The 22760-nt window shown below is 44.2% G+C and overlaps 1 protein-coding gene across 7 annotated transcripts in view; it reads right to left on the reverse strand.

Moving 5' to 3' along the window:
- Window positions 1-22760, reverse strand: part of Ntrk3 (neurotrophic receptor tyrosine kinase 3) — a 397753-nt gene that overhangs the window by 269879 nt on the left and 105114 nt on the right. For all 7 annotated transcript variants that reach the window (XR_003837160.1, XM_021166477.2, XM_029479478.1 and 4 more), the window contains 5 exons: window positions 21284-21352; window positions 6100-6257; window positions 4885-5027; window positions 4345-4486; window positions 3581-3877 (listed from right to left, as the gene is read on the reverse strand). Coding sequence is in view for 6 of the 7 variants with exons in the window: in XM_021166477.2 (XP_021022136.1) it covers window positions 3581-3877; window positions 4345-4486; window positions 4885-5027; window positions 6100-6257; window positions 21284-21352 (809 nt within the window). In the remaining variant the exon portion in view is untranslated. The remainder of the gene's footprint in view (window positions 1-3580; window positions 3878-4344; window positions 4487-4884; window positions 5028-6099; window positions 6258-21283; window positions 21353-22760) is intronic.

Below are 22760 nucleotides of genomic sequence, written 5' to 3' on the forward strand. Positions count from 1 at the left end.
GTGTGTGTGTGTGTGTGTGAGAGAGAGAGAGAGAGAGAGAGAGAGAGAGAGAGAGAGAGAGAGATAAGAGTTGTTTATGTGCACAGTCATGTGTGCACATGTGGAAAATAGATAGCTTACTGAACAGAAAGCTCACAATTTCAGCTATTCTGACTGTTTCAGAAGCTCTTAGAATCAGTCTGTCTTGTCCCTGCCTTCCCAGCACTGGGTTTACAGGCATTCACAACCATGCCTGGCTTTTTCAAAATAGCTCCTAGGGATTCAAATATATGTCCTGATTCTTGAAGTGCAGTGGTTCTTAACTTGTGAGTCATGACCCCTTTGGGGGCATCAAACACCTCTTTCATGGGGGTCGCTTAAAACCATCAGAAAACAGAAATTTACATTATGGTTTGTAACAGATGCGAAATTACAGTTATGAAGCAGCAATGAAATAATTTTATAGTTACAGTCACCACAACGTGAGGAAGTGTATTAAAGGTCACAGCACTAGGGAGGCTGAGAGCTCCTGTTGCAGGGAAAGGGCTTTTACCTGTGGAGTAATTTCTCTAGCTCCTCATCGTGACTTTTTTTTTAAACAAGATTTACTTTTATTAGGTTCATGTGTGTGTATGTTGGTGGCACAGAGGCCATTAAAATTCATTGAATCCCACCCTCATGGTTTCTAGTACTTTTTTTTTGTTTGTTTGTTTGTTTTGTTTTTGTTTTTGTTTTTTCGAGACAGGGTTTCTCTGTATAGTCCTGGCTCGAGTACTTTTAATATAAGTACTGGGAACTGGACTCTGGTCCTCTGGAAGAGTAGCAAGAGCCTTTAACACTGAGCCATTTCTCTGCCACCCCGGTCACAACTTTTTGAAGGAGAAGCAAGTTAAGTAGTGTGTCTAAGATCACGTAACTGACAGGGAATTAAGTGTACACCTGAACTCTGGTGTTGAACCACAGTCACTACCCTAATCTGCCCTGGGACTATCTGCTAGGCTTTCCCACCTGACCTGAGGATGACTAGCGGTCTGGAACTCCTGAATTCTCCTTATCTCTGCACCCAAGAAACCATAACATGAGCCAACAGCAATTAGGACTCTTCTTTGTTTGAGCTCACTGCTGAGCACGTGGTGGGCAGAACTTCAAAGACTCTGCAATGCAACCTAGGGGGTGACTGTGATCATGCCCATTCGCAGGTAAAGGAACAGAGGTGCGGAGCAGTTACCGCCTTTCACAGGGCACTGCCCACATTCTCAGCACCACCCTAGCATCCCGAGGCACCTGTCCTGAGAATCACAGATGGGATTTGACCTATATCTGCCCAGCCTCAGAGGTCTGGCTCCTAACCATAGCCCTTGGCTGCTTGGGAACGAGAGAGAGACACCCATGATAAATATGATATTTTAACATTCTCAGGCCAACAGAGAAGAACAGGATCTATAGACTGCCTTTGTAGCCAGCCCAAGGTTGAGCTTAGGTGGGCTGTAGGTTATCCCTGCCTGCTTCTCCAGATAATTTACTCTTCTGAACATTGAGATATCTTGGCACATGTCACGGCTGGCCTACCTTTCCTGTCACAGCCTGTTAATCATCCATCTATCTCTTTAACACAAAGGTTCATAAAACAACCAAACTTCTACACATAGAGGTCCATCCCAAAATATGGACAGATCTGATGAAGGAGCCTCCAATGAGCTGCTTTCTTTTCCAGCTCTCAGGGATTTCATATGCCACTTGTTCCCTCCTCCTGGGGCTGAGTTGCCACCAATTCCTAATGGTAGCTGATTGCAAAGCTGGAATTGTCAAAGTCACCCAGGGAACTGAAAAATCCATCTCTACAGAACTCACCACAGAGCCTCTGATTCAAGAGAACTAAGGAAACTTGAGAATTTGAATTTTAAGTCGTTTAACTCATTCCCGGGTGATACTGACTCTGCCTGTCTAGAAACCTTGAAAACCAAACCATCAATGACCAACTATGGTGAATATGTGTGTACGTACAGAGCCTGTGTCTACATGGCTGGAGGATGCTGAGATACTGTTCTCTCCTGGAAGGAGAGAGGGTAAAACCAGGGCTGTATCCTTCACATCACCCATTGTCCCTGCTGCCCTGGAGCTTCTAGAATGTTCTCTAGAGGAAAGAGCTCAGAATGGCTCACCTCCCTCTTTAATATCCCAGGGCTCTATCCATGTCCCCAGAGCTTCCCATTGGAAACAGACACTCTAATTCGCTCTACAATTATAATCTCCATATTTAAAAGCCACTGATGTCACAGTGCAGGTCAGGACTCATCTTCTATCCAAAAGAGATCCCACGATGATGGAAAATGCCTTGAGGTTTCTTGGTGAGCACACTTGGGTGATGTTGGGGCAAGGGGGGAAGGTCAGAGTATAGAAACTGCTAAGGTCTCAATTACCAGCACATTCTATACCTTTTCTGGTATGACTCTGTCATTCCTTGAACATCAGTAACAAGCATTTAGGACAACCTGCAGTATCACTTCCCCAATGTCACTTGTGGGGCCCCAGCACTCCTTCCCTTACACTGAGATAAGTAAGCTTTCCAGAGCCAACACTCTGTGGTTATTTGTAGCTGTGACCTCATGTTCCTCCAAACAGATGTAGCATGATGCCAGCTTTTGATGCCTCCCTATTTTGGAACTGTGTGATAGCAGTCCATACACTTCCTCTATCCCTTTAGAACCTCTGACTTCTGTGGATTGAAGATCAGGAAGCCTCCTAGTCTGTCCTCAGCACAAATCACAGAAGTCACCGAAGAAACACAGGCACAAGGGCAGAAACTCATCGGCTGCATAACCCATCATGAAAAGCCCGTTTGGACTTTTCTCCTTCTCCAACTTCAGGAAGGTATTTGGACAGAATGAAAGAGGCAGAATCACATCCCCAAGTTCAGAGTTCTTCCATTCCTACAACTATTGGCTCCAGTCAGTATGACACTTGTACCATCAGAATCTGGTAGCATCATCTACTTCTCCATTAAGTTACCATGGAACAAAAACAGAAAAGAGCCCAGCCCTGGAGGTCAGGTCCAAGACAAGCCTTGCAGCTGAGGTTTAAGACAGCAATCTGTTAAATATGAGGTTGACTGTGATCAACTCTGAAGTTCACAGCAATGGAGAGCTACTGAGCCATCGTCACATACCAAGCCTGCATCATAACTCATTCAAAAGCAATGAAACTCTAAGTGGAGCAGTGCACTTGTACTTGTGTCCATTCTCACAGCTGAGAAAACTGAGGCATCATAAAAGTATACTCTCAAGCCCCACATAGCATTCTCAGGTAAGAAAAACACTGGGTCAGGATTCTCCACCATATTGTTCATCTCTAAAGTCCCAGAATTCTCTACTACAATAGAGAACATCTTTATAGGCATAACAGTTTTTTCTGGGGCATCCTGGAGTTTGCTCTGGTAGCCATGGAAAATGGGGCTATCCTAGTTAGCACAAGATGCAGATAGTGACTCTCCCTGCCCCAGTGTGAGCTCTGTTATTCAGGTAACTAGGCATCAGTGCTGTTCATTCTTTCAAACTATCTCCCCCAGCCCCCAGCTTCCAGAAGAGATGTGCACAAGCCTCACCTGGAAAGGGCTCCTTCAGGAAGTGGCCATTGATGGTCTGGTTGGCCGTGCCCAGGGCATTCTTAGCAATGAGGGTGTAGTTGCCGTTGTTGTAGTGGGTGGGCTTGTTGAAGAGCAGGCAGCCCTCAGAGACCTCCCCCTCCTGGTAGTAGTCCATGTGAATGATCTTGGACTCCCTCAATGGCTGTCCATTGTACAGCCAGTGGAGCGTGGGTGTCGGGTTGCCACGCACCACAAACTCAATGCAATGTTCCAGGCGTACCTCAGGCTCCACCAGGCTCACCACACGTGGAGGGTCTGTGGGGAAAAGCAAGCTGATCTCGAGGACACAGATTCTCCCATGTATTGAAGAACCTTCTAGGAAGTAGGATGGGGATCCCACTTCTCACCCTGCTCTGGAAAGTCTGAGTGCAGCAGAGATCCCACCACCAGACAATAAAAGGGAAAAACATGTGTCTTTATCTAAGCATCCTGGATCTATCTTAGTTGGAGCTCCCCTCCTGAGATGGAGACCTTTCCTGATACCAAAGGGTAAAATGGGCCAACCTAAGAGATTTTTTAATACGGAACTGAACTAGAGAGGTAAACCTTCCACTGAGGGAAGGAAATTTTCTTGACTGTATTTTTCAGGTTTGCCTTGTGATAGCCTTTCTGCCCTTCTTGAAAGACCAGGGTCAGGGCTCTAGATCAGCCCTAGTGATAGATCTGCCCCATCCCAGCCTCCGTCTGGTACCTCTCTGTCCTCCATGATGGCATGCACTTACAGTAGACAGTGAGAGCAACGCTGGCATTGCTCATGCCCACCACGTTCTCTGCAATGCACGTCAGGGTGAAGCCATTGTCCTCGCTCGTCACGTTCACCAGGGTCAAGTTGATGGCATGTACATTGGTCCAGTTCAGATTGGTCTGAAAACCCCAATCAGAAGACAATAACCAACCATTTACACAAGGATGCCTTCCTTTTCTAACCCCTAACACCTCCAAAAGAGAAGTAAAAGCCGAATGAAGTCTAGCTACTGAAAACACGCACACCATGCTCCGGATTCTTTGGAATTCAGGTAATCCTCAATTTAATATTGAATGGTAAATGGTAAAACTGGGTGATTTTTTTAAAAACAGGAAACCAATGCACAGAAGGTTGAGCACCACAACAAAGATCAAAATGACAAGAAATTTACATCTCCACAGAATCTGGGTCTATACATTTCTTCCTAGATAAACATGATCACAATCTCTCCCTCTTCCTTATAATTAAGGGATACTCATTCCTTAACTCTTGATGGGCCTGGTTATAGGATACCTACCTGGTGGGTGTTGATGGACTGCAGCCCAGTGACTATCCAGTCCACATCAGGCAAAGGAGAGCCAGAGCCATTGCAAGTGATCACGGCATTTTCTCCTTCTCGGACAGTCAGGTTGACGTGGCTCACACTGATCTCAGGGAGATCTGGGAGGACAAAGGGGGATAAGGAGATGAAATGTCAGGTGATGGCCCACAGAGGAGCTCTGCCACCAGGCAGACAGTGGTGCTTCTTGCCTTGCCCAGAGACAACGCTGGCACAGCTGACACAACTTCCCTGAGCTTGTGCGAGACCCTTGTGATGGTTAGTATGAATCTGACAAGCTCAAAAAATCACCTAGAAACTCTTCTAAGCATGCCTGAGAGAATAGATCAACCAAAGTGGGCAGACACCATTCTATGGGCTAGGGTCTGACTAAACAGAAAGAAGGAGCTGAGCTGAGCTGAGCACCGACACTCATGCTTCTCTCTGGTCCTGACTCAGGGTACCGAGTAGCCAACTGCCTCAAACTGCCCTCCTGCAGCTATGCCTTCCTCATCATAGTGAGCCATACTCTCAAAATGTGGGCCAAAAGAAATTCTTCTGTCTTTTAATCGCTCGTGTCAGATCAATGTGAAAAGTACTACCTATAGCCCCACCCCCAGCTGATTGACAGTTCCCACTCCAGAGACTGCAGAACCAAGAACTGAAGTACATACAGCGGGATGCTCCTCCAAAGCAGGGTCTGAGTGGTGCACCCCTCCATGGAATGGCATCCTAGCAACCACACCTGTAGCTTCAACTGACTTCGGGTACTGTCTTACATATTGGTGTGTGTCCGGTTCCCACTGGAACTAGGGATTACATTCTCTAGTCTCTGGTTGGGCATAAAAGCGATGTTCTAGAAAACACCTCAGAAGCTCCCAATATAGTAAGTCTAGAGGTTGCACATTAAAATGTGCTTCTTCATGTTTGATTGACAGGTGACTCAGAGAGAAAAGGATCAGCTAAGAAGGGCACATGGATTCTTTTCTGCTTTTTTTCTAGGACTACCCTTCCCAAGGCTGGCTCAAGACAGAAATGATCAGGAAGGGGAAAGTTTGGTCTCATTTGCACCCACTGCAGAGGTCAAGACTGGAGACAGCTGGCAGAGGCCCTGGCAGGCCAGCCTGAGGCACAACCCCTTCTCTGGGGTGTGTGGGATGCTGGCCAGACCAGGCAGTGCTGATGCTCACTCACCACACTGACTGATGTTCATGCGGAAGAGGGGGAGTTGGGAGCCATCAGCACTGATGCAGTAAAGGCTCTGGCTGTCCAGCCGCGCCTCCCCCTGTTCCTGCCACAGCTGCATCCAGCGGATGTCACAGCTGCAGTTGAAGAAGTTCTGCTCCAGTCTCCTGTGGGCAAGAAGAGAGGGGAAGGAATCCCTGAACGGTGGATGGCCCAACTCCCTCCCAGGGCTGAGGCCAATGAGCCCCTGCTGCTCCTCCATGAAACAAGCCAGACGCAGATAAAGTCATCCTGCTTCCTCTCATTCTGGAATCCTAGACTTCATATAGATGCATGAAACCGAGAGAGAGAGAGAGAGAGAGAGAGAGAGAGAGAGAGAGAGAGAGAGAGAGAGAGAGAGAGAGAGAGAGAGAACAGACAGAGAGACAGGAGACAGAGACAGAGACAGGGTCCAAGACAGCGAGACAGGGACAGATATAGAGACAGTCATGAAACCAGAGGAAAGGTGAAGGAAGAGATGGGAGCAGGAAAGCAGCCGAGGAAAGCAGAGAGAGAAGAGCATCCGGGAGTGAATATGATCAAAAACATGTCACACTTGAGATAGATTATCTTAATGGAACCCTTCACTGTGTATAATGAACATACACCAGAAAAAATTAAAATTAAAAAATAAAAAGGGAAGGAGACTGGGGAGATAGCTCAGCTGATAACGTGCTTGCCACTCAAGCCTGAGGTTGGAAGTTTGGCTCCCCAGACCTATTGAATGTTGTAAATGCCAAGTGGGCATGGCCCCACCCATAATCCCAGCACTCAGGAGGCAGAGACACAGGATTCCCAGAACAAGCTGGCTAATCAGAATACCTGCAACTGATGAGCTCCAGATTCAACCATGGAAATCATTCAACAAGGACTTCAGTACTCCACACAGGCGCGCACATACACGTTCACATACACTTGTGTCCACACACATACATACACATACTCACACACAACACACACACACACACACATGCTTGCAAGTAAAATAGAAATATTAGTAATGCTATAAGACAGAGGAGGTTAAGCAATATCACAAAAAAAATAAAATAATAAATAAACAGCATTAACTTCATGAATTTATTTAGTTTCAAAAGGAGTAATTTCACTAAAAAAAATTTACCTCACTTAAGTCACTGGGCAGTGAGAGTCTTTTACATGTGTCAAGCTGAGATGGTCATCTCCTTAAAACCTTCCTATGGCTTCCAGATGCATTGGAATTTAAGGCCCCAAGAACCTTGAGTTCCCCCACCACCTTCCACAATGTCATCTGCTGCCTTGTCATCAGTCAAGCCATACTCAGCCGATGCTTCTCCATCATCCTGTGAGGTCACTTCATCCCTCAGCCCCTGTCCCTATCCAGCCACAGACCTCGTGTGACTGGTTTGAACCTGCCTTGGAAATTTTTGCCCTTGGTATCTTGCTTGCCTGCCAAACTCTCTCCCAACTTATCTGTAAGATGGGTTCCCCTGACTTCCTTAAGAAGCTGTAGAGCATTCTCTGGCCATCATCTTCACCAAAGCCACTACAACCCTGTCCTGATAACGTTCATCCCTTCGCTAGCTGCATGCCCCGGTCTAGAATTTATTATTATTTCATAACACCTTAAATATTCATATTGCTTTGTTTCTTTGCCTTCTCAGATTTAAAAAAAAAATCTCTATTGAGGCTAGAGATGTAACCTGTTTTGTAACTCGCTGCATCCACAGTACCTAAGACTGACATGTCCCAAACACATGTTCACTGGGGGAATAGGTAGTTAGTTATTTCCGAGATATATTCCAAGCCCACGTGGGACCAGCTTTATTCCTTCATGAATTCAATGGCTCCTTAATGAGCACCTGTTAGGTATCTGGCAGTGGTTGAATGCTATCAATAGAAATGAATAGGGCAGTCCTTGTCCTCTGGGAGCATTCACCCCAGTGAAGAAGAATGGCTGATAGGGAACGAGTCAAGTTCAAAGCTCTTGTTCTCCACAGATTCTCCTTGTAATTTAGAATAAGTCACATCCTTCCTCTACTGGGGTATTAGGGGAGTGATGAACAGTGCTAATCAATCCCCCAAACCCTTAAAGAGCACAGGCTGAATCTGAATGCCAGGGCCATTAAGGGAACATGATTCTCTCTCTGGTCTATTGAGGGGATCGATCTGTTGGCACCTGGAGGAAAGGCACTTGGGTCACTGCGTATTTTTTAAGCACTGGGTATTTTTGACAACTGGCAAGTTCTAAAATAGATAGGCAAGCATCAGCATTTGTCAGCTTGCAGGAAAGGAGTGGGGTTCAGAGAGAGGAACCATGTTCCTGATGGCTAGGACAGCACAGGTGGAATGTACAAACAGCCACACAGCTTATCATCCTTAGCCTGAGAGCATCCAGGACTTCTCCTGCTTCTTCAGGCTCTCTCAGAGAAGAGGGATAGGAAGGGACCCAACTTTTCCTGGGTATCTGCTTCTCCCTGCAATCCCAACAAGTAGCCACTGTTGTCCCTGCACAAACAAGGAAGTCCAACCAAAGTCTGAAGGGTGTAATGGTTGATCATCACCGTCAGCTTGATGACTGGACTTATAAACACCTTGGAGACACACCTCTGGGTATAAAGGGCCTAAATGAAAAAGGGAAGACCTGCCCTGAATATGGATGAAACCATTCCATGGACTGGGAGATCCCGAACTGAGTTACAAAGAGAAAGCAGGCTGAGGGTCACCACTTGTCTCGGCTTCCAACTGTGGATGCAATGTGACCAGCTGTCTTCCGCTCCAACCATCATAAATAAACTGACCACCATGATGGAATGTACCCTCCAACCACCATGAGCACATATAAACTCCTCTTTCAGTTGCTCCTGTGAATTATTTGATCACAGCAGTGAGAAAAATAATAAATACAAGGAGTTAAGATGCATGCTCCATGCTTGAGCTTCTCACATGACCCTCTGTCTTTAGACTTCCCACTGCTGTCCTGGGGTGAATGCTGTAGAGCCCAGTGAGCCACCCATACTCTTTCCCTGACTTCCAGAGCTCTTGTCAGGAAGACTAAGGGAAGAGGTAGAAGGAAGCAGTCAAGGAAAGCAAAGTTTAGCCAGGGCACAGGCTCAAGTCAAGGGGTGCCTGATGGGGGAAGGAGAAGTGGTGGAGGAGTTTACCAGCACAGTGGGATATTTGGAATTTGTCCACAGAGCAGTAAGGAAACCACTGGGAGCTAAGACAAAGGGCTTGGGCCACAGTTAGGATGTTTTATAAACACAGGGTCACCATGTACAGTTGGGCAGTTTGTGCATTTCTCAAAGAATCCAGCCAGTGCAATGCTGAATCTCAAACCCAATGCTCTGGAATGGAGCCACATCTCTGCTGATGAGGGCCATCTTCTCTAACTCACATACGGGCATCAGCTAGTCGGGTTGGTAGGGCCTGGCCCTGTGGTCCTGAACTTTTGTTCTCATAACTCCTGTTCACATTGAAACTGGCAAATGTTATCTCCCAATCTCTGGGTTTCTTCTTCAGTTCATTGATTCATTCCTTGCCCATATCAAAGTTTTTTGGTTTTACGAGATCCTATTGTCAAGTTGTTGGCCTTAATTCCTAGGCTAATGGAGTCCTACAAAAAAATCTCTTCCTACACAAATATCTCATAGAGTACTACTTATGAGTTGTTTTGTTGTTGTTGTTGTTGTTGTTGTTTATAGCAGAATTAACATGGCAGGTTTCAAAATGAGATGTGATCAACTTGGAGATGATATTTCTGCAGGGTAACATATATGAGTATAAATTCATTCTTCTGCATGTGGAAGGGAAGTTTTCCCGGCACCATTTGTTGAAAATGCTGCCTTTTCTTCAACGCGTGTGATTTTTTTTTTTTTTTGCCTCTTTGTCAAATATCATATAGACACAGTATTACAAGTGTTCATATTTGGGTCATCTGTTTTATTGGTCTATATGTGTGTTTCAGTTCTGGTACCACATTGTTTGTACTGCTATAGCTCTATAATATACCTTCTAATTTGCAATAGCCGTCCCTCAGTATCTTTTTTTTTTTTTTTGGAATAGAATTGCTTTGGTTATCCAGGGTCTATTCTGATTCCACATAAATTTAAGTTTTTTTTTTCTATTCCTGTGAATAATGCTGGGGTGAATCGGAATTGCATAGAAACTGTAAATTGCTTTTTTGTAAGATAGTCATTTTCACAGTAATGATTTTACTGGACCATGAACACAGGCTGTCTCACCATTTCCTAGCATGCCTCTCATCTCTTCCTACATCAGAAGTTTTCACTGAAGAGTTCTTTCATCTCCTCAGTTGAGTTACATTCACGTTATTTATTTTACTATCTAAGGATACTGTAAATTCCAATGTGTCTATTATCTCTTTTTCAACATGTTTAGTGTCAGTGTATGGAAAGGCTATTGATTTTTTTTTATAAGTTGATTTTGTATATTGCTACTTTGCTGTAATTGTTTATGTTGCTTCTGGAAGTTTCCTGGTAGAATTTTAGGGAACTTTAAATATAATATCAAATATAATGTCATCTACAAAATAGGATAATTTGACATCTTCTCCTATTTGTATCCCTTTAATTTCTTCTTCTTGCCTTATTTCTCTAGCTAGTGCTTTAAGCATTATATTGGAAGAGAGTTGGAGTAGTGGGCAACCATCGTGTTCTTGATTCAAATGGGATTGATTCAAGTTCTTCTTAAGATAATGCTAACCATGGATTTCTCATACATGGCCTTTGTTTTGTTGAGGTAAGTTCTACTCTCTGGAGGATTTTTGTCATGAAAGCATACTGGATTTTGTTAAAGTGTGTTTCTATATCTACTGATGTGACCATGTGATTTTTTGTCTCCCACATTCAGAAAGTCAGAATGGCTAAGATCAACAAAACTGTTGACAACAAATGCTAGTGGGGATTTAGGGAAAGAGGAGCCTCATTCACTGTTGCTAGTGGGGATATAGGGAAGAGGGGCCCTAATCTATTGTTGCTAGTGGGGATGTAGGAAAGGGGAGCCCTCATTCACTGTTGGTGGGAATAAAAGCAGATGACAGCACTCTGGAAATCAGTATAGCAAATCATCAAAAAGCTAAAAATGAGTTATGATGTGACCCTGCTATACCATCCTTGGCATATGCCCAAAGGACTCAATATCCATCTCTACAGATATTTGCTCAGCCATGTTCAAAGATGCTCTTTTAATGCCAGACAGTGGAGCTGCATGCCTTTAATCCCAGCATTTGGGAGGCAGAGGCAGAGGCAGGCAGATTTCTGAGTTCGAGGCCAGTCTGGTCTACAGAGTGAGTTCCAGGATAACCAGGGCTCTACAGAGAAACCCTGCCTTGAAAAACAAAAAACAAAAATAACAATAGATAAGAAATGGAAATTGTCTTTCAACAAATGAATGGATAATGTAAATTTGGTACATAAACACAGTGGAATATTAGTCAACTATAAAAAAATGGAACTTTAAATTTTTCAAGTAAACTGATGAGCCTTTAAAAGATCATATTGAATGAGTGACTTAGACCCAGAAAGACAAAAGCTCCCTAGCTCTGAATCTGCAGGAGTGGGTATACAACAAAAAGTAAGTGAAGAAACCAGAAAGTATAAAAGGACATTTATACTGTAGGATGGAAGGGGAGAATTTAAGGGGAATAAAAGAATACAAAAATCTGAAAAAGGGTGTGGTGGAAATGGAGAAGAGGCTGTGATTGGAAGGGGATAGTGAAGTCAGTACAAAAGGAGAAAGAGAAAGACAGACAAATAACCCCAAAGAAATAATAGTTATGTATGAAGCAAAGTTGTGTCACTTGTGCTGGCAAGGCTCCCACAAAGGTTACAGGTGATCTAACAAAACCCCCAGTACCAGGCATGAGAAACCCCGTTTGAGTTGTGGGTCCCTAAACAATATACACTATTTGCTGTTACCTTTGGTTGTCTCTCAGAGGTCGAAGGTCAGACCCTTCTGAAGAAGACACCACACACTTAGGGCACAGGACTTGGAAGACTGGAGCTAGATCTAATCCAGCAGTTAACCTGTGGGCTGAGATCCCTTTGAGAGATCATGACTCCTTTGAGGGTCACATACCAGATATCTTGTATATCATATATTTACATTACAAAATTACAGTTATGAAGTAGCAACAAAATAACTTTATGGTTGAGGGTCACCACATGAGGAACTGTATTAAAGGAATGCAGCAGTAGAAAGGGTGAGAACCACTGATCTGGACTAAAAGCATCCTAACTGCAATCTATCTTCCATAATATCAAAAAGTACTATCCAAGTTACTGGAGGAAGAAATCAGTCAGTAATCTTATATAGCTGTGATGCCTATCAATCACAATGATTAGCATGGCAAGATATCCCTAAAATATCTCTAAAGGTCCAATAGCCACACTCATGTGTTAATGATAACCAGCACCTGTCTAATTGGACTTAACTTAAGGCCCACCCAACAGGAAACCATGCCTGGCACAAGAAAGCTAGCCAACTCCCTGGGGACCAGACAGGTTATTAAAACTTAGAAGAGAACCTACTAGTCTTACTAGACCAGCCGAATTCCTAACTATAGTCTAAATCTTATCCTTGTACCCACAGATAAATGTAGCTCTCATTCCTCGCCACAGAAGCTTCTCTTTACAGCCAATGGAGACCATTACAGAAAACCACAAGAAGACACAATGTAAAAAACAACGGGTTCTAGAGAGACCAACTCTACAACATGACTTTTACACCTAAGACCCACTGAGGAAGAGGGGGCAGAACCACTGTAAGAACCAGAGGACCAAGAAGTTTGTTCTGAGATTGTGTCTCCCATAAAGGGCTGCCTTAAAAAGACCTGAACAGTGACAATATCGATATATATGCTTAAGCAAAAGGGAGAAAATTTCACCAGATCCAATCCCAAGACAAAGAACTGTGGGCAATTAGTAACTGTTGAGCGAAGGAAAATTAGTGTCTCCTCGGAATGCACTCCATCCTCCACAGTTGTTTACACAACATAGACTGGTTGGACCTGAGATCATATACACACAACAAAAATGGACTCAGAAAGTTATAGCTACATATTTGTACACAAGCATATGTAGCAGTAATAATGAAAGAATAAGAGACCATCAGGGGTGAGGAGGGATCATGGGAGGTTTTGGGAGAATGAAGGAGGAAGAAGGCATTGATGTATTCCATCAATAGAAGGAAAAAATATATTCCTTAAATATATAAATTGAAACTGAGGAAAATGTACAGGACCACAAGGCATTACCACAGACTCTATTGGTCATTGCCATACCGTCTCTGAAAGGCTCCACTGTCCCCTCAGAAGAAGGTAAGGGTGGAAATGCCAAATGGCACCTCAGGGATCATTATGAAAGTAAACATCACCTCATCTACTACCTTCACCTGAGAGGATCATGGGAGCTCTACCTCAGGTTTCCATTGCCCACCATTTAAGGCATTAGAGTACAGAGACAAAAACTGGGGAGAGACAACTGTTCTGCAGACAGTATAAACAGCAAGATATGCTTTGATGTACTGCTGGAATCGAAGGAAAGAGTGGAAAGCAGAGGGAAAGAAAGAGTGAAGAGGAAGGAAGTGTGCTACAAAAGATGGGCTGTTGGTCTCCAGAGGGTGGGAAATAACCAGGAGAAGAAATGTTGGATTGAAAGCAGAGGAGAAAGCATGAGTAGACAGAAAGAGACAGAGTACAGCAGGAGTGAAAGTCAGAGTGGGGTGGACAGGGTGTGTGTGTGTGTGTGTGTGTGTGTGTGTGTGTGTGTGTGTGTGTGTGTGTGTGTGNGAGAGAGAGAGAGAGAGAGAGAGAGAGAGAGAGAGAGACCCATGGGACCCCTTCTCAGAGAAGAGGAGCAGGGTTAGTGGAGGGTCTGTGTTAGAGGAGGTACTGGGAGGAGAGGAGCTGATATTGGAATGTAAAGTGAATGAATGAATGAATGAATTATAAATAATAAGTCAATAAAAGGAAAGAAAGAGAGAAAGAAAGAGAGCAGATCCAGGAAAAAGATCAGGTGAACACTTGCAAAACTAGCAGTGGGATGGCAGAACCAGAGGCTCTGGGGTTCGATTAGTGGTTAGTGAGTCCCAGACAAATAAAAGACCCTAACCCACAAAACAGGTGACTGGCACCTGAGGACTAACAGGCTGACCTCTAGGCTCCAGAGGTCACAGTGTGCACTTACACGCTCGTGCAAGCACGCGCGCACACACACACACACACACACACACACACACATACACAAAGAGAAAATAACCAGACTAGTATTTCTATCATTCTTGTCCTAGTGTCCTACACATGCATTTCATTTATCCTTCTCCACGGAAGCCAGGGACATCTGATCCTAAGGACATTCTTAGGAAAGCAGAAAATCAAGATCAGTGTTCAATCAATGTAAAAGAGGGCAGTCTTTGGAAAGGACTGATTTGGGCTTCCCATGCAGAGACCTGGGAAGAGGCCTGTTAACCCCATTGAATGGCATTGAAAGCCCAGGAGCTCCAAGATGTGCAAACTGAGCCAAGTCAGCCTGGATTTCCCCAGCTGCTCGCCTGACAAGATGCAGCCGTTCATTATTAAATAGATGTACAAACAAATTATTTACCTGCACTGATCAGACTAGACAAGTGAGGAGATTAAGCAGTGTTGCCTCAAGCCACATAGAGCTTAATACAGTCCAACCTCTTGTTGGATTCCATGTGAGGACATAACCCAGCATCTCAGTGGCCCAAAAGGCAGACCATGCCAATGGATCCTGGGGCTGGCAAAAGAGTCAGCTGAGCTGTCTGGGATGTGCCAGGCACTGGCTCACTAACAGCTCATTTCTTTCCATCCTTTCTCTCCTGGGCTTTACTTCTACAGTCTGGTCCAGGAGAAGGGATGTACCTGAAGATTCAGTGCCTTGCTGTTCACCAGAGTCTGCTAGGAACTGCTTGGGAACAGTGGGCATGGAGGTTATGTGGGGTGGCTACTCCTCTTAGGAAGACAGCCTAGCAAAATGCAGTTTAAGTTCCAAACTGGGACAACCTGCACATCCCATGGATCCGATGCACAATTACCTTTATATCCAGACAAGGAGAGGTTGAAAAAAGAGAGACACAGAAGTCCTAGCTCTAAGCTGGACATTGTGGTTCCCTTCTCCCACGCAGTCTGAGCTCAGCAGAGGAGTCTCAATCATAACTTCTGGGGCAGACTTGCTCAGCTTAGAGCCCTGCTCTGTGCTCCATCAATAATGCAAGAGGCCCCATGAATAATACAGCAGCAACTGCTTCAGGGCACAGTTTACTGGTGCCCAGCCCTGGCCTCAAGATGGCCCAAGGCCTAATCACAGGGCCTTGGGGAGTTCCCACAGATTAACTCAGCCTCACTCAGGCACAGGCACAAAAGAACAAGTTTGCAGGATCAGCCAAGGCCATGACTCTGTTCAAAAAGCATTGATTGCCCTCCGGTCATCATGACGGTGATTTTCATCTCCCCTCAGACCATCAGCACTGCCAGGTACAATTCTGGGTCCAGATTGTACAAAAGAGGGAGGATACCCACAGGAGCAGGTCAAGGCCTCTGCGCACCTGACAAAGTGTGCAGCCTAGGCCTCCCTAAGATAATCAACTGTGTTAAAAGTGCATAAATAAAAGATGCAAGTTGAGCTTACTTAGTTAACCTGAATAATGTGTTGAACTGTGCCTTCTAGAGATATTGGTGCATGTCCTAACCCCAGGATCTACAAGTAGGATCTTCTTTGTTGACAGGATCAAGGTAAAGATAAAGGATTGAGATTATTTTGATTTACAGTGGGTCCTAAACCAACATGCAAGAACTAGTATCTTTAGAGTGGGTCTGGAGGAAAAATGGATGTCAGTCATAAGGAAAGTAGAGCCAGGGATGGTGCCACAAATCCGAAAGCACCAAGAGCAACCAGTATCTGGCAATGTCAGAGAGGGCTTAAACCTCAGAGTCTTTGAAGGTAGAGGTGCTCTGGTGACACTGTAACTCAGACGTATGGCCTCAGAATGACAAATGAAAATGTTTCCGTCATCTTGAAGTCACCAGGTTTGCAGTGACTTAATAAGGCAGGTATCAGAAATAGGACTGCCAGAAAACTCACCAAGACTCAACTTTAAAATCTGTAAGTGGGGATAAGTGCATTCCAACACAGTTTCTCTGTAGCACTAATATGTGTCTACGTACTTTGTGAGTTAAAGGGGAGTCACAATGAAGCCAAAACTACCACAATAGCAATAGAGTTAGTGATGGAATTCCTTGGATGGATATGCCTTGACTGAGGGCTATCAGAGTGATCACATTCAAAACTAGGAGAAGGACAGTGCCAGGGTCAGCCCAGCCTCCTTCAAACACTGAGTGAGTGTTTTACCAAGTCGATTAAATCTGCAAATTACAACAGACATAATTATCACTTTGCTTTAAGAAAATCTATTTTAATCATGTCTGCTCCATGTCTGTGGGGTATTAAGAGAAGCCTGCTCAAGATGCATTAATGGTCCTCGGAGTATTTCTGGAAGGTTTCTATGTTGTGGGCTGATGAACTTCTGGTGCCTCTTGCCATTGCCTAAGTTGTACCATGGGATTCAGAACCCAAACATCTTTTCTTCCTTATTCATCCTTTATCTTTAAAACAATCTTGCAGAATCTTGCTCTGATCTAAGGACAGACAGTTCCAGTTTCAGGGGAAAAAATAGTAGCCAGAAACTCCTGAGCACAGTACAATGCCAAGTCAGATTCCATCAGGTCTACCACTGAAATACTGCTGGCTGCACCATAGCAAAGTTCAGAGGATATTCTCAGATTGCTCTTTAAGAAGGGCACTTCCTGAACTGGAGGAAGATTTAGTCAGACGCTTGCCAAAGGTCCTCCCTCCAATCTCTCAAAAACGAGAGTACAAGAAGGGTCTTGGCACACAGCAAGAATTCTGAAATGATTTGATAATCTGGGGTTTGCCATCAGGGGTGCGGGTCATCTTGGCTCCTGAGAGGACAAGCTGAACATTCATAGTGTGGCACTGTGTGAGGGGGTGAAAGAGAATGAGTTTCAGAAACAGTGGCTTCAGGTGGTAACCACCCTGAAATTCATAATATTAGTCTCCAGATTACCAACTCACCAGCCATATGATCCTGGTATAATGACTTGACTTGTCTAAGCCTTGAATCCCTCATTTGCAAAACAGATTAAAATAACTCCCATATGGGGCAGCTTCAAGGATGAGCCAGGATCTTGTATTTATTCATTACTCGGTGCCATTCTTCTCCTTTCCCAATGAAAATGCATACTCAACCCTTCTCATGAAGAGTTTCAACTCTGTCAACTACATCACCAACTGTTACTTCAAGAATTGTGTTGTAGGAGAGAAGTTGGTTCGGGCATGGCAAAGGCTCTCAAAGGTGCCGTCACAGAAGGAAACATGCTAAGAAATAGTTAAATAACCCATTTACCCTGTGTGTTTCTGCAGATGCTCGCTGGAAGCTTCACACAGCTGGCTCATGACTCTCCTGGCTACCCCAGCACACTGAGTCCCTCTCCTACAAGGCCAACACTCTCTGAAAACACCGGACACATCCCCAAACTCCATCCCACAGGCTCCATCAAGCAGACCTTGGCGGTCTAGATGGCTCATGGCAGATGGCGCCATGTGGACTAATCAAGAAATCAGACAAGAAAAATCCTATCCCCTCTTCCATTTGCCAGGAAATGCAATTGTTTGGATTTTAATCATAGCCACAGCTAAGAGCCAATGTGCAGTCCCCTTCAGCCCAAAGATAAATTTTCGACTCTCAGCTTTCAATTCTTCCTCAAAAAATAGACCCCTACCAGGGTGATGGTTCCTTAGGGGGGGGCTTCTTCATCCACCACTACAATTTTTTTCTGATTTAACACTATGACAGAAATAAAATACTGTTTGGATATGGTGGCACTCATACAGTGACTCACACCGCCAGGAATGTCTTCATTCCTCCATAAGTTACAGCTAGCTCTCCGGTATATTGATCCCGGGGAAAGATGAATGCAGAATCCCATGATCCTCTGGGAGAAATGTGACATTTTCTTTAAATATATATCCACAGAACAACTGTTTCTAAATCCCCATGAAGCAGGTCACCGGGGCAGCGCACAATTGATTTCACATCCAACGATTTCTTAGAAAGAACACTGAACATTTTCTCAATAATTCAGCCTTTAGCAGACCCTGACATCTTCTTGAGGAGTGCTGTCTCTGTCCTCCCCTATGTGAAGGGGCAGGGATCCTAGAAGAACTTGATGCAAGAAAGACAGACCTTCTGCCCCCAATCAGCTGGAGGTCATCATGCTTTGTGGTGGTTTGAATGAGATGCCCCCTATCAGTCTCAGGCATTTAAAAACTTGGTCCCCAGTTGGTGACTGTTTGGGAAGAAGGTGGGAGGTGTGGCTTTGTAGGGAGAGGTGTGTCTTGGGGTGGGATTAAGGTTTCAAAAGCTCACAACTACCCACAGTGTGATCTCTTGGCTTCCTGCCTGTGGGTTAGGATGTAAGCTCTCAGCTGTTACTCTAGTGCCATGCCTGCCTGCCTGCTTCATCGTTTGTAATTTGGTTGGATTTGGAATCACCTAAGAGACATGCCTCTGGGTCTATCAGTGAAGGAGCTTGTAGATTGGGTTAATGGAGGGGCTGAGACATGTCCTAAATGTTTTCAACACCATTACATGGATTAGGGTCTCAGGCTGAATAAAAAGGAGACAGTAAGGAGGGCATCAGCAGTCATCTCTCTCTGATCTCTGGCTGCAGAAGCTGCCCCATGCTCCTGCTGTCATGCCTATTCACCATGATAGGCAATATTCTCTTTGTTTTAAGCTAAAACAAACCCATCCTCCCTTACCTTGTGTCTCACCCAGTCCCCGTTTACCCACTGGTCTAAATGAGGAAAGTTATCTTATCCATGCCACAACAATGAAATACGTAACTGATACAGAGGGAAACCTAGCAGAGAGGCATGGCCACACACTTACTGAAGAGTATAAAATAGGCTGAAAAGCAGTGGGGGACAGTTAAGCATGGGTCCAGATTTTCAGTCTGCCTACTACCATTTGTCTAATGGGTGACATGAAACAAAAGTCTTCCCTTACTAAGCAACTCAGGGTCCTCCAATGTGGAGTGTGAGCGAGAATTCCTACCTTACAGAATTGTCCTAAAGATTAAAATCTATTAAGAAAGCCAGGTGTGGTGGCGCACGCCTTTAATCCCAGCACTCGGGAGGCAGAGGCAGGGGATTTCTGAGTTCCGAGGCCAGCCTGGTCTACAAAGTGAGTTCCAGGACAGCCAGGCCTATACAGAGAAACCCTGTCTCGAAAAACCAAAAACAAACAAACAAAAAAATCTATTAAGAAGCATACATAATAGGTTCCTTGTCACAGTGCCTAGCACAAAAGAGTAGTTTGGAAACAGTGATGGTAAGAATTGCTGTAGCCATACCAACTTACCCCTAAGATCCTCCACCATACTACATCTAGCTCAAGGAGGGAATGAATAGAACACACTAAGTTCAACAGTCCTGACATCAGAGGTCTGTGACATATTATGTTTGGGAGAATGTTTTATCAGCAACATTTTGTTTACCTTCCTTTAGCTATTGTAGGAGGTATTTTTGGTATCCCTACATCTCAATCAAATGGGACTAAGAACTCTGATCATTGGGCCTACTGGTACTCATAACAGAATACCAGAGTAGTACCCTGGCTGGGGTGTGTGTGTGTGTCACACACACTTCTAAGAAAGGAAAGCAATATACACTAATATTGCCTGTTTTTTGTTTTTTTTTTTTTTTTTTTTTGAGGCTAGAGTTCATTGTGCAGCCTAAACTGACTAGCCTGTAACTTATGTAGCTCAGGCTAAACTAAAACTGATAGTCTTTCAGTTTTAACTTTCTAAGTACTGATATGACCACAAATCCCAGTTAGCAACACCTTCAAAGTGATAACCTCTCTCTATCTGTCCCTGGGATGGCTTTGGAAAGTGTCATGTAAGCAATCAAGCCATGGGGACAAGGATAATATGCAAAGTTGTCAGGGGTAATGGGTTACTAGGGTGTAAATAGTCTCATTTCTATCAGCTGGTCTGAGAAAACCAAGGTTATAACTGGACAGGTAGAAAGAGAAGGTGAAAGGCCTGTAGCCAAGGCAGAGATCCAAGATCATGGTCCAAGGTCATTGCTTCTTAGTAGGCACTGTGCCCACAGTCAGGGAATTTGGATCTGAGTCACCAAGTAAAAAAGAACACACGAGCAATGTCTCTAAAACTCAGTCTCCCTAACTCCATCCATGCCTCAATTCCATTTCAATATATTCCTTGATTTATTCCCTCAACATAATACACTGTCCTTCATGCACAGAGATGACCTGATGACTCACACAGCAACATGAGTTCTTTTCCCCCAGCACTGGTCACGAATTTTTACTCATCCAGCCAACATCTGTTTGCACAAAATGGCTGGCTGGGGTAGGAGTGCATTGATCAGCCTTGGAATGCAACAGAGCTAAGTAGTCCACAGGAAGATAAAACAAATAAATGCCCTCTCCCATGCTCACAACGCCGAGATGGCGAGCCAAATAAGTTGACAGGAAATCATGAGCACTGTAAAGGCCACTCAGTCGGAAGCTGGAAGGCCATATTCTAGTATCAGTTATGCAAGTCCTTATAAATAAAACTATAGTTGATTCTCAAATAAGTTTCTAGGGCTCAGAGTTCACAAAATGCAGAAAAGGATACCTACCTTCCATGGCTCTTGTTGTGGTAAATCTAAGCTCATGTAAGCAAAAGCATACCTGGTAAAGCTACAAAATTATTTATAGCAAATGTTGTTTATTACAAATTAATTGAGATACTTATTATTATCAATATTAAAACTGCTACTGCTAATTTCCTGCAGATAACAAAACTAAATGCTGATAGAAGATAAGACTCTGTCTTTTCGAAACAAAGTGTGCCTAGCAACAGCATCTGAAGTGAAATCCAGAGATGGGGTGGGTCACTGTCCCTGAACATGGTATGCTCAATGCTATCCAACCCAAACAACCCAGCCACCAGGTGGCTCCAATTCTTGATACTCTTGATACTCCCCACCCATCCATTACCAGCACTCCACCACCTGGACAAAGTCTTCAATTCCGAACTTACAATTCCCGAAGACTCAGCGTCTGGAAGAGCTGCCAGGAGAGTGTGGTGAGCCGATTACTTGACAAGTTTCTGCAAAATTGACAAATAAAAGGGGCAGTTAAAGGACAGATCCAGCATCAGGAATGCCCTGGATGTAGAACTTGGCATCTAGAGGCAGGCTCTGCTCTGCTTCTTTTTCTTCACTCTAATGTCTACCTGATGTATCTAATGATAGAGCTATCATTATATACCATCATATACACTGCTAATGGTGTTTCTGCTAACAGTTGAGACCACAGGGCAGATGTGAAGAGGATGCTAAAGCCTTTATAAAGGATAGGGTTTTACACATCCAAGAAACAACATGGTTCTCTTGGTTACCCCTCCAGAATATCCTTTCATAAATGTTCAGGGAGCCCGCTTGAAGCAGAACTAGGCAATAGTTCTGTGAATAGCTAAGCTCACAATATCTTTTACATCCACACAGGCAGGAAATCTTCAGGTTTCTGATCAATTCTTCTTACCCGTTCCTCCCCCAGAACACATGCCCATTCAAGTGATCAAGACATCAGCCTTTTGTTCACACATCTCTTCTCCTAATGGCTATTTAATTGTTCTCATTAGGATGTACAGGGGAAGGGAGCAGCCATTAGTCTTCTGAATAAAAGAAGAAACACGTCCACAGTTATTACTTTGCCGAGCTCAACAAACAACGTTTGATGTGACAACAGCCCTTAAAGGCAGTAGTTAGACACCTCAAGAAATGAAGTGGCAACCCAGGAACAATGTACTCTTCTGCTGATGGGAACAGATGTGGTGCTGATTCCATCTAGATGAATATCCATCTCTACACAAACGTGTATATTTGTATCTACTAAATGCATAGGTAACAAAGCAAACACAGACTCCTGTTTACACACACCCATGTGGGTGTGCACACATGCACACACAGACACCCACACACATGCTTTCATGTCACTTATGTTTAGATGACTTGCTATAGAAAAGTCAACTATATGCTATGCTGAGGCCTTAGACGTAGTCCACTGACAAGAAAGACAGAACCTTATCTTCAAATTGCAAATTAGTAAGCAGAAGGAAGAGTATAAACAAAGTGACATGAGCAATTGGAAGGGGGACAGCTTCACTTGGGTGCTCGGAGAAGAGCCTTCTGACAAGGTAACATGGGACCTGGCAAAAGAAATAATAAGAATGGGCTGAAAGCCAGGAATGACATTTCAGAGATTCACTGTAGATAAGCAAGCCAGGGATTCATGCCACATCTACAGACCTTGGCAAGAGACTGGTATTATTCCAAAGAGCAATAGGAAGTGTTGGGTGGCTCTTAGGGGTGATGTGTTATTAGCTAAATACCTCTTTTTTTTAATGGGGGACTAAGTTGGCAGGCTAATTGGGAAACCTCAACTACCTTCTAAGCAAGAAGGGGGGAAAAAGGGGGGAAGGGAAAGGGAAATGGGAAGGGGAGGCAAAAGGAGGG

Source organism: Mus caroli, chromosome 7 (genome assembly GCF_900094665.2).
Source record: "Mus caroli chromosome 7, CAROLI_EIJ_v1.1, whole genome shotgun sequence".
Classification (NCBI taxonomy): Eukaryota; Metazoa; Chordata; class Mammalia; order Rodentia; family Muridae; genus Mus; species Mus caroli.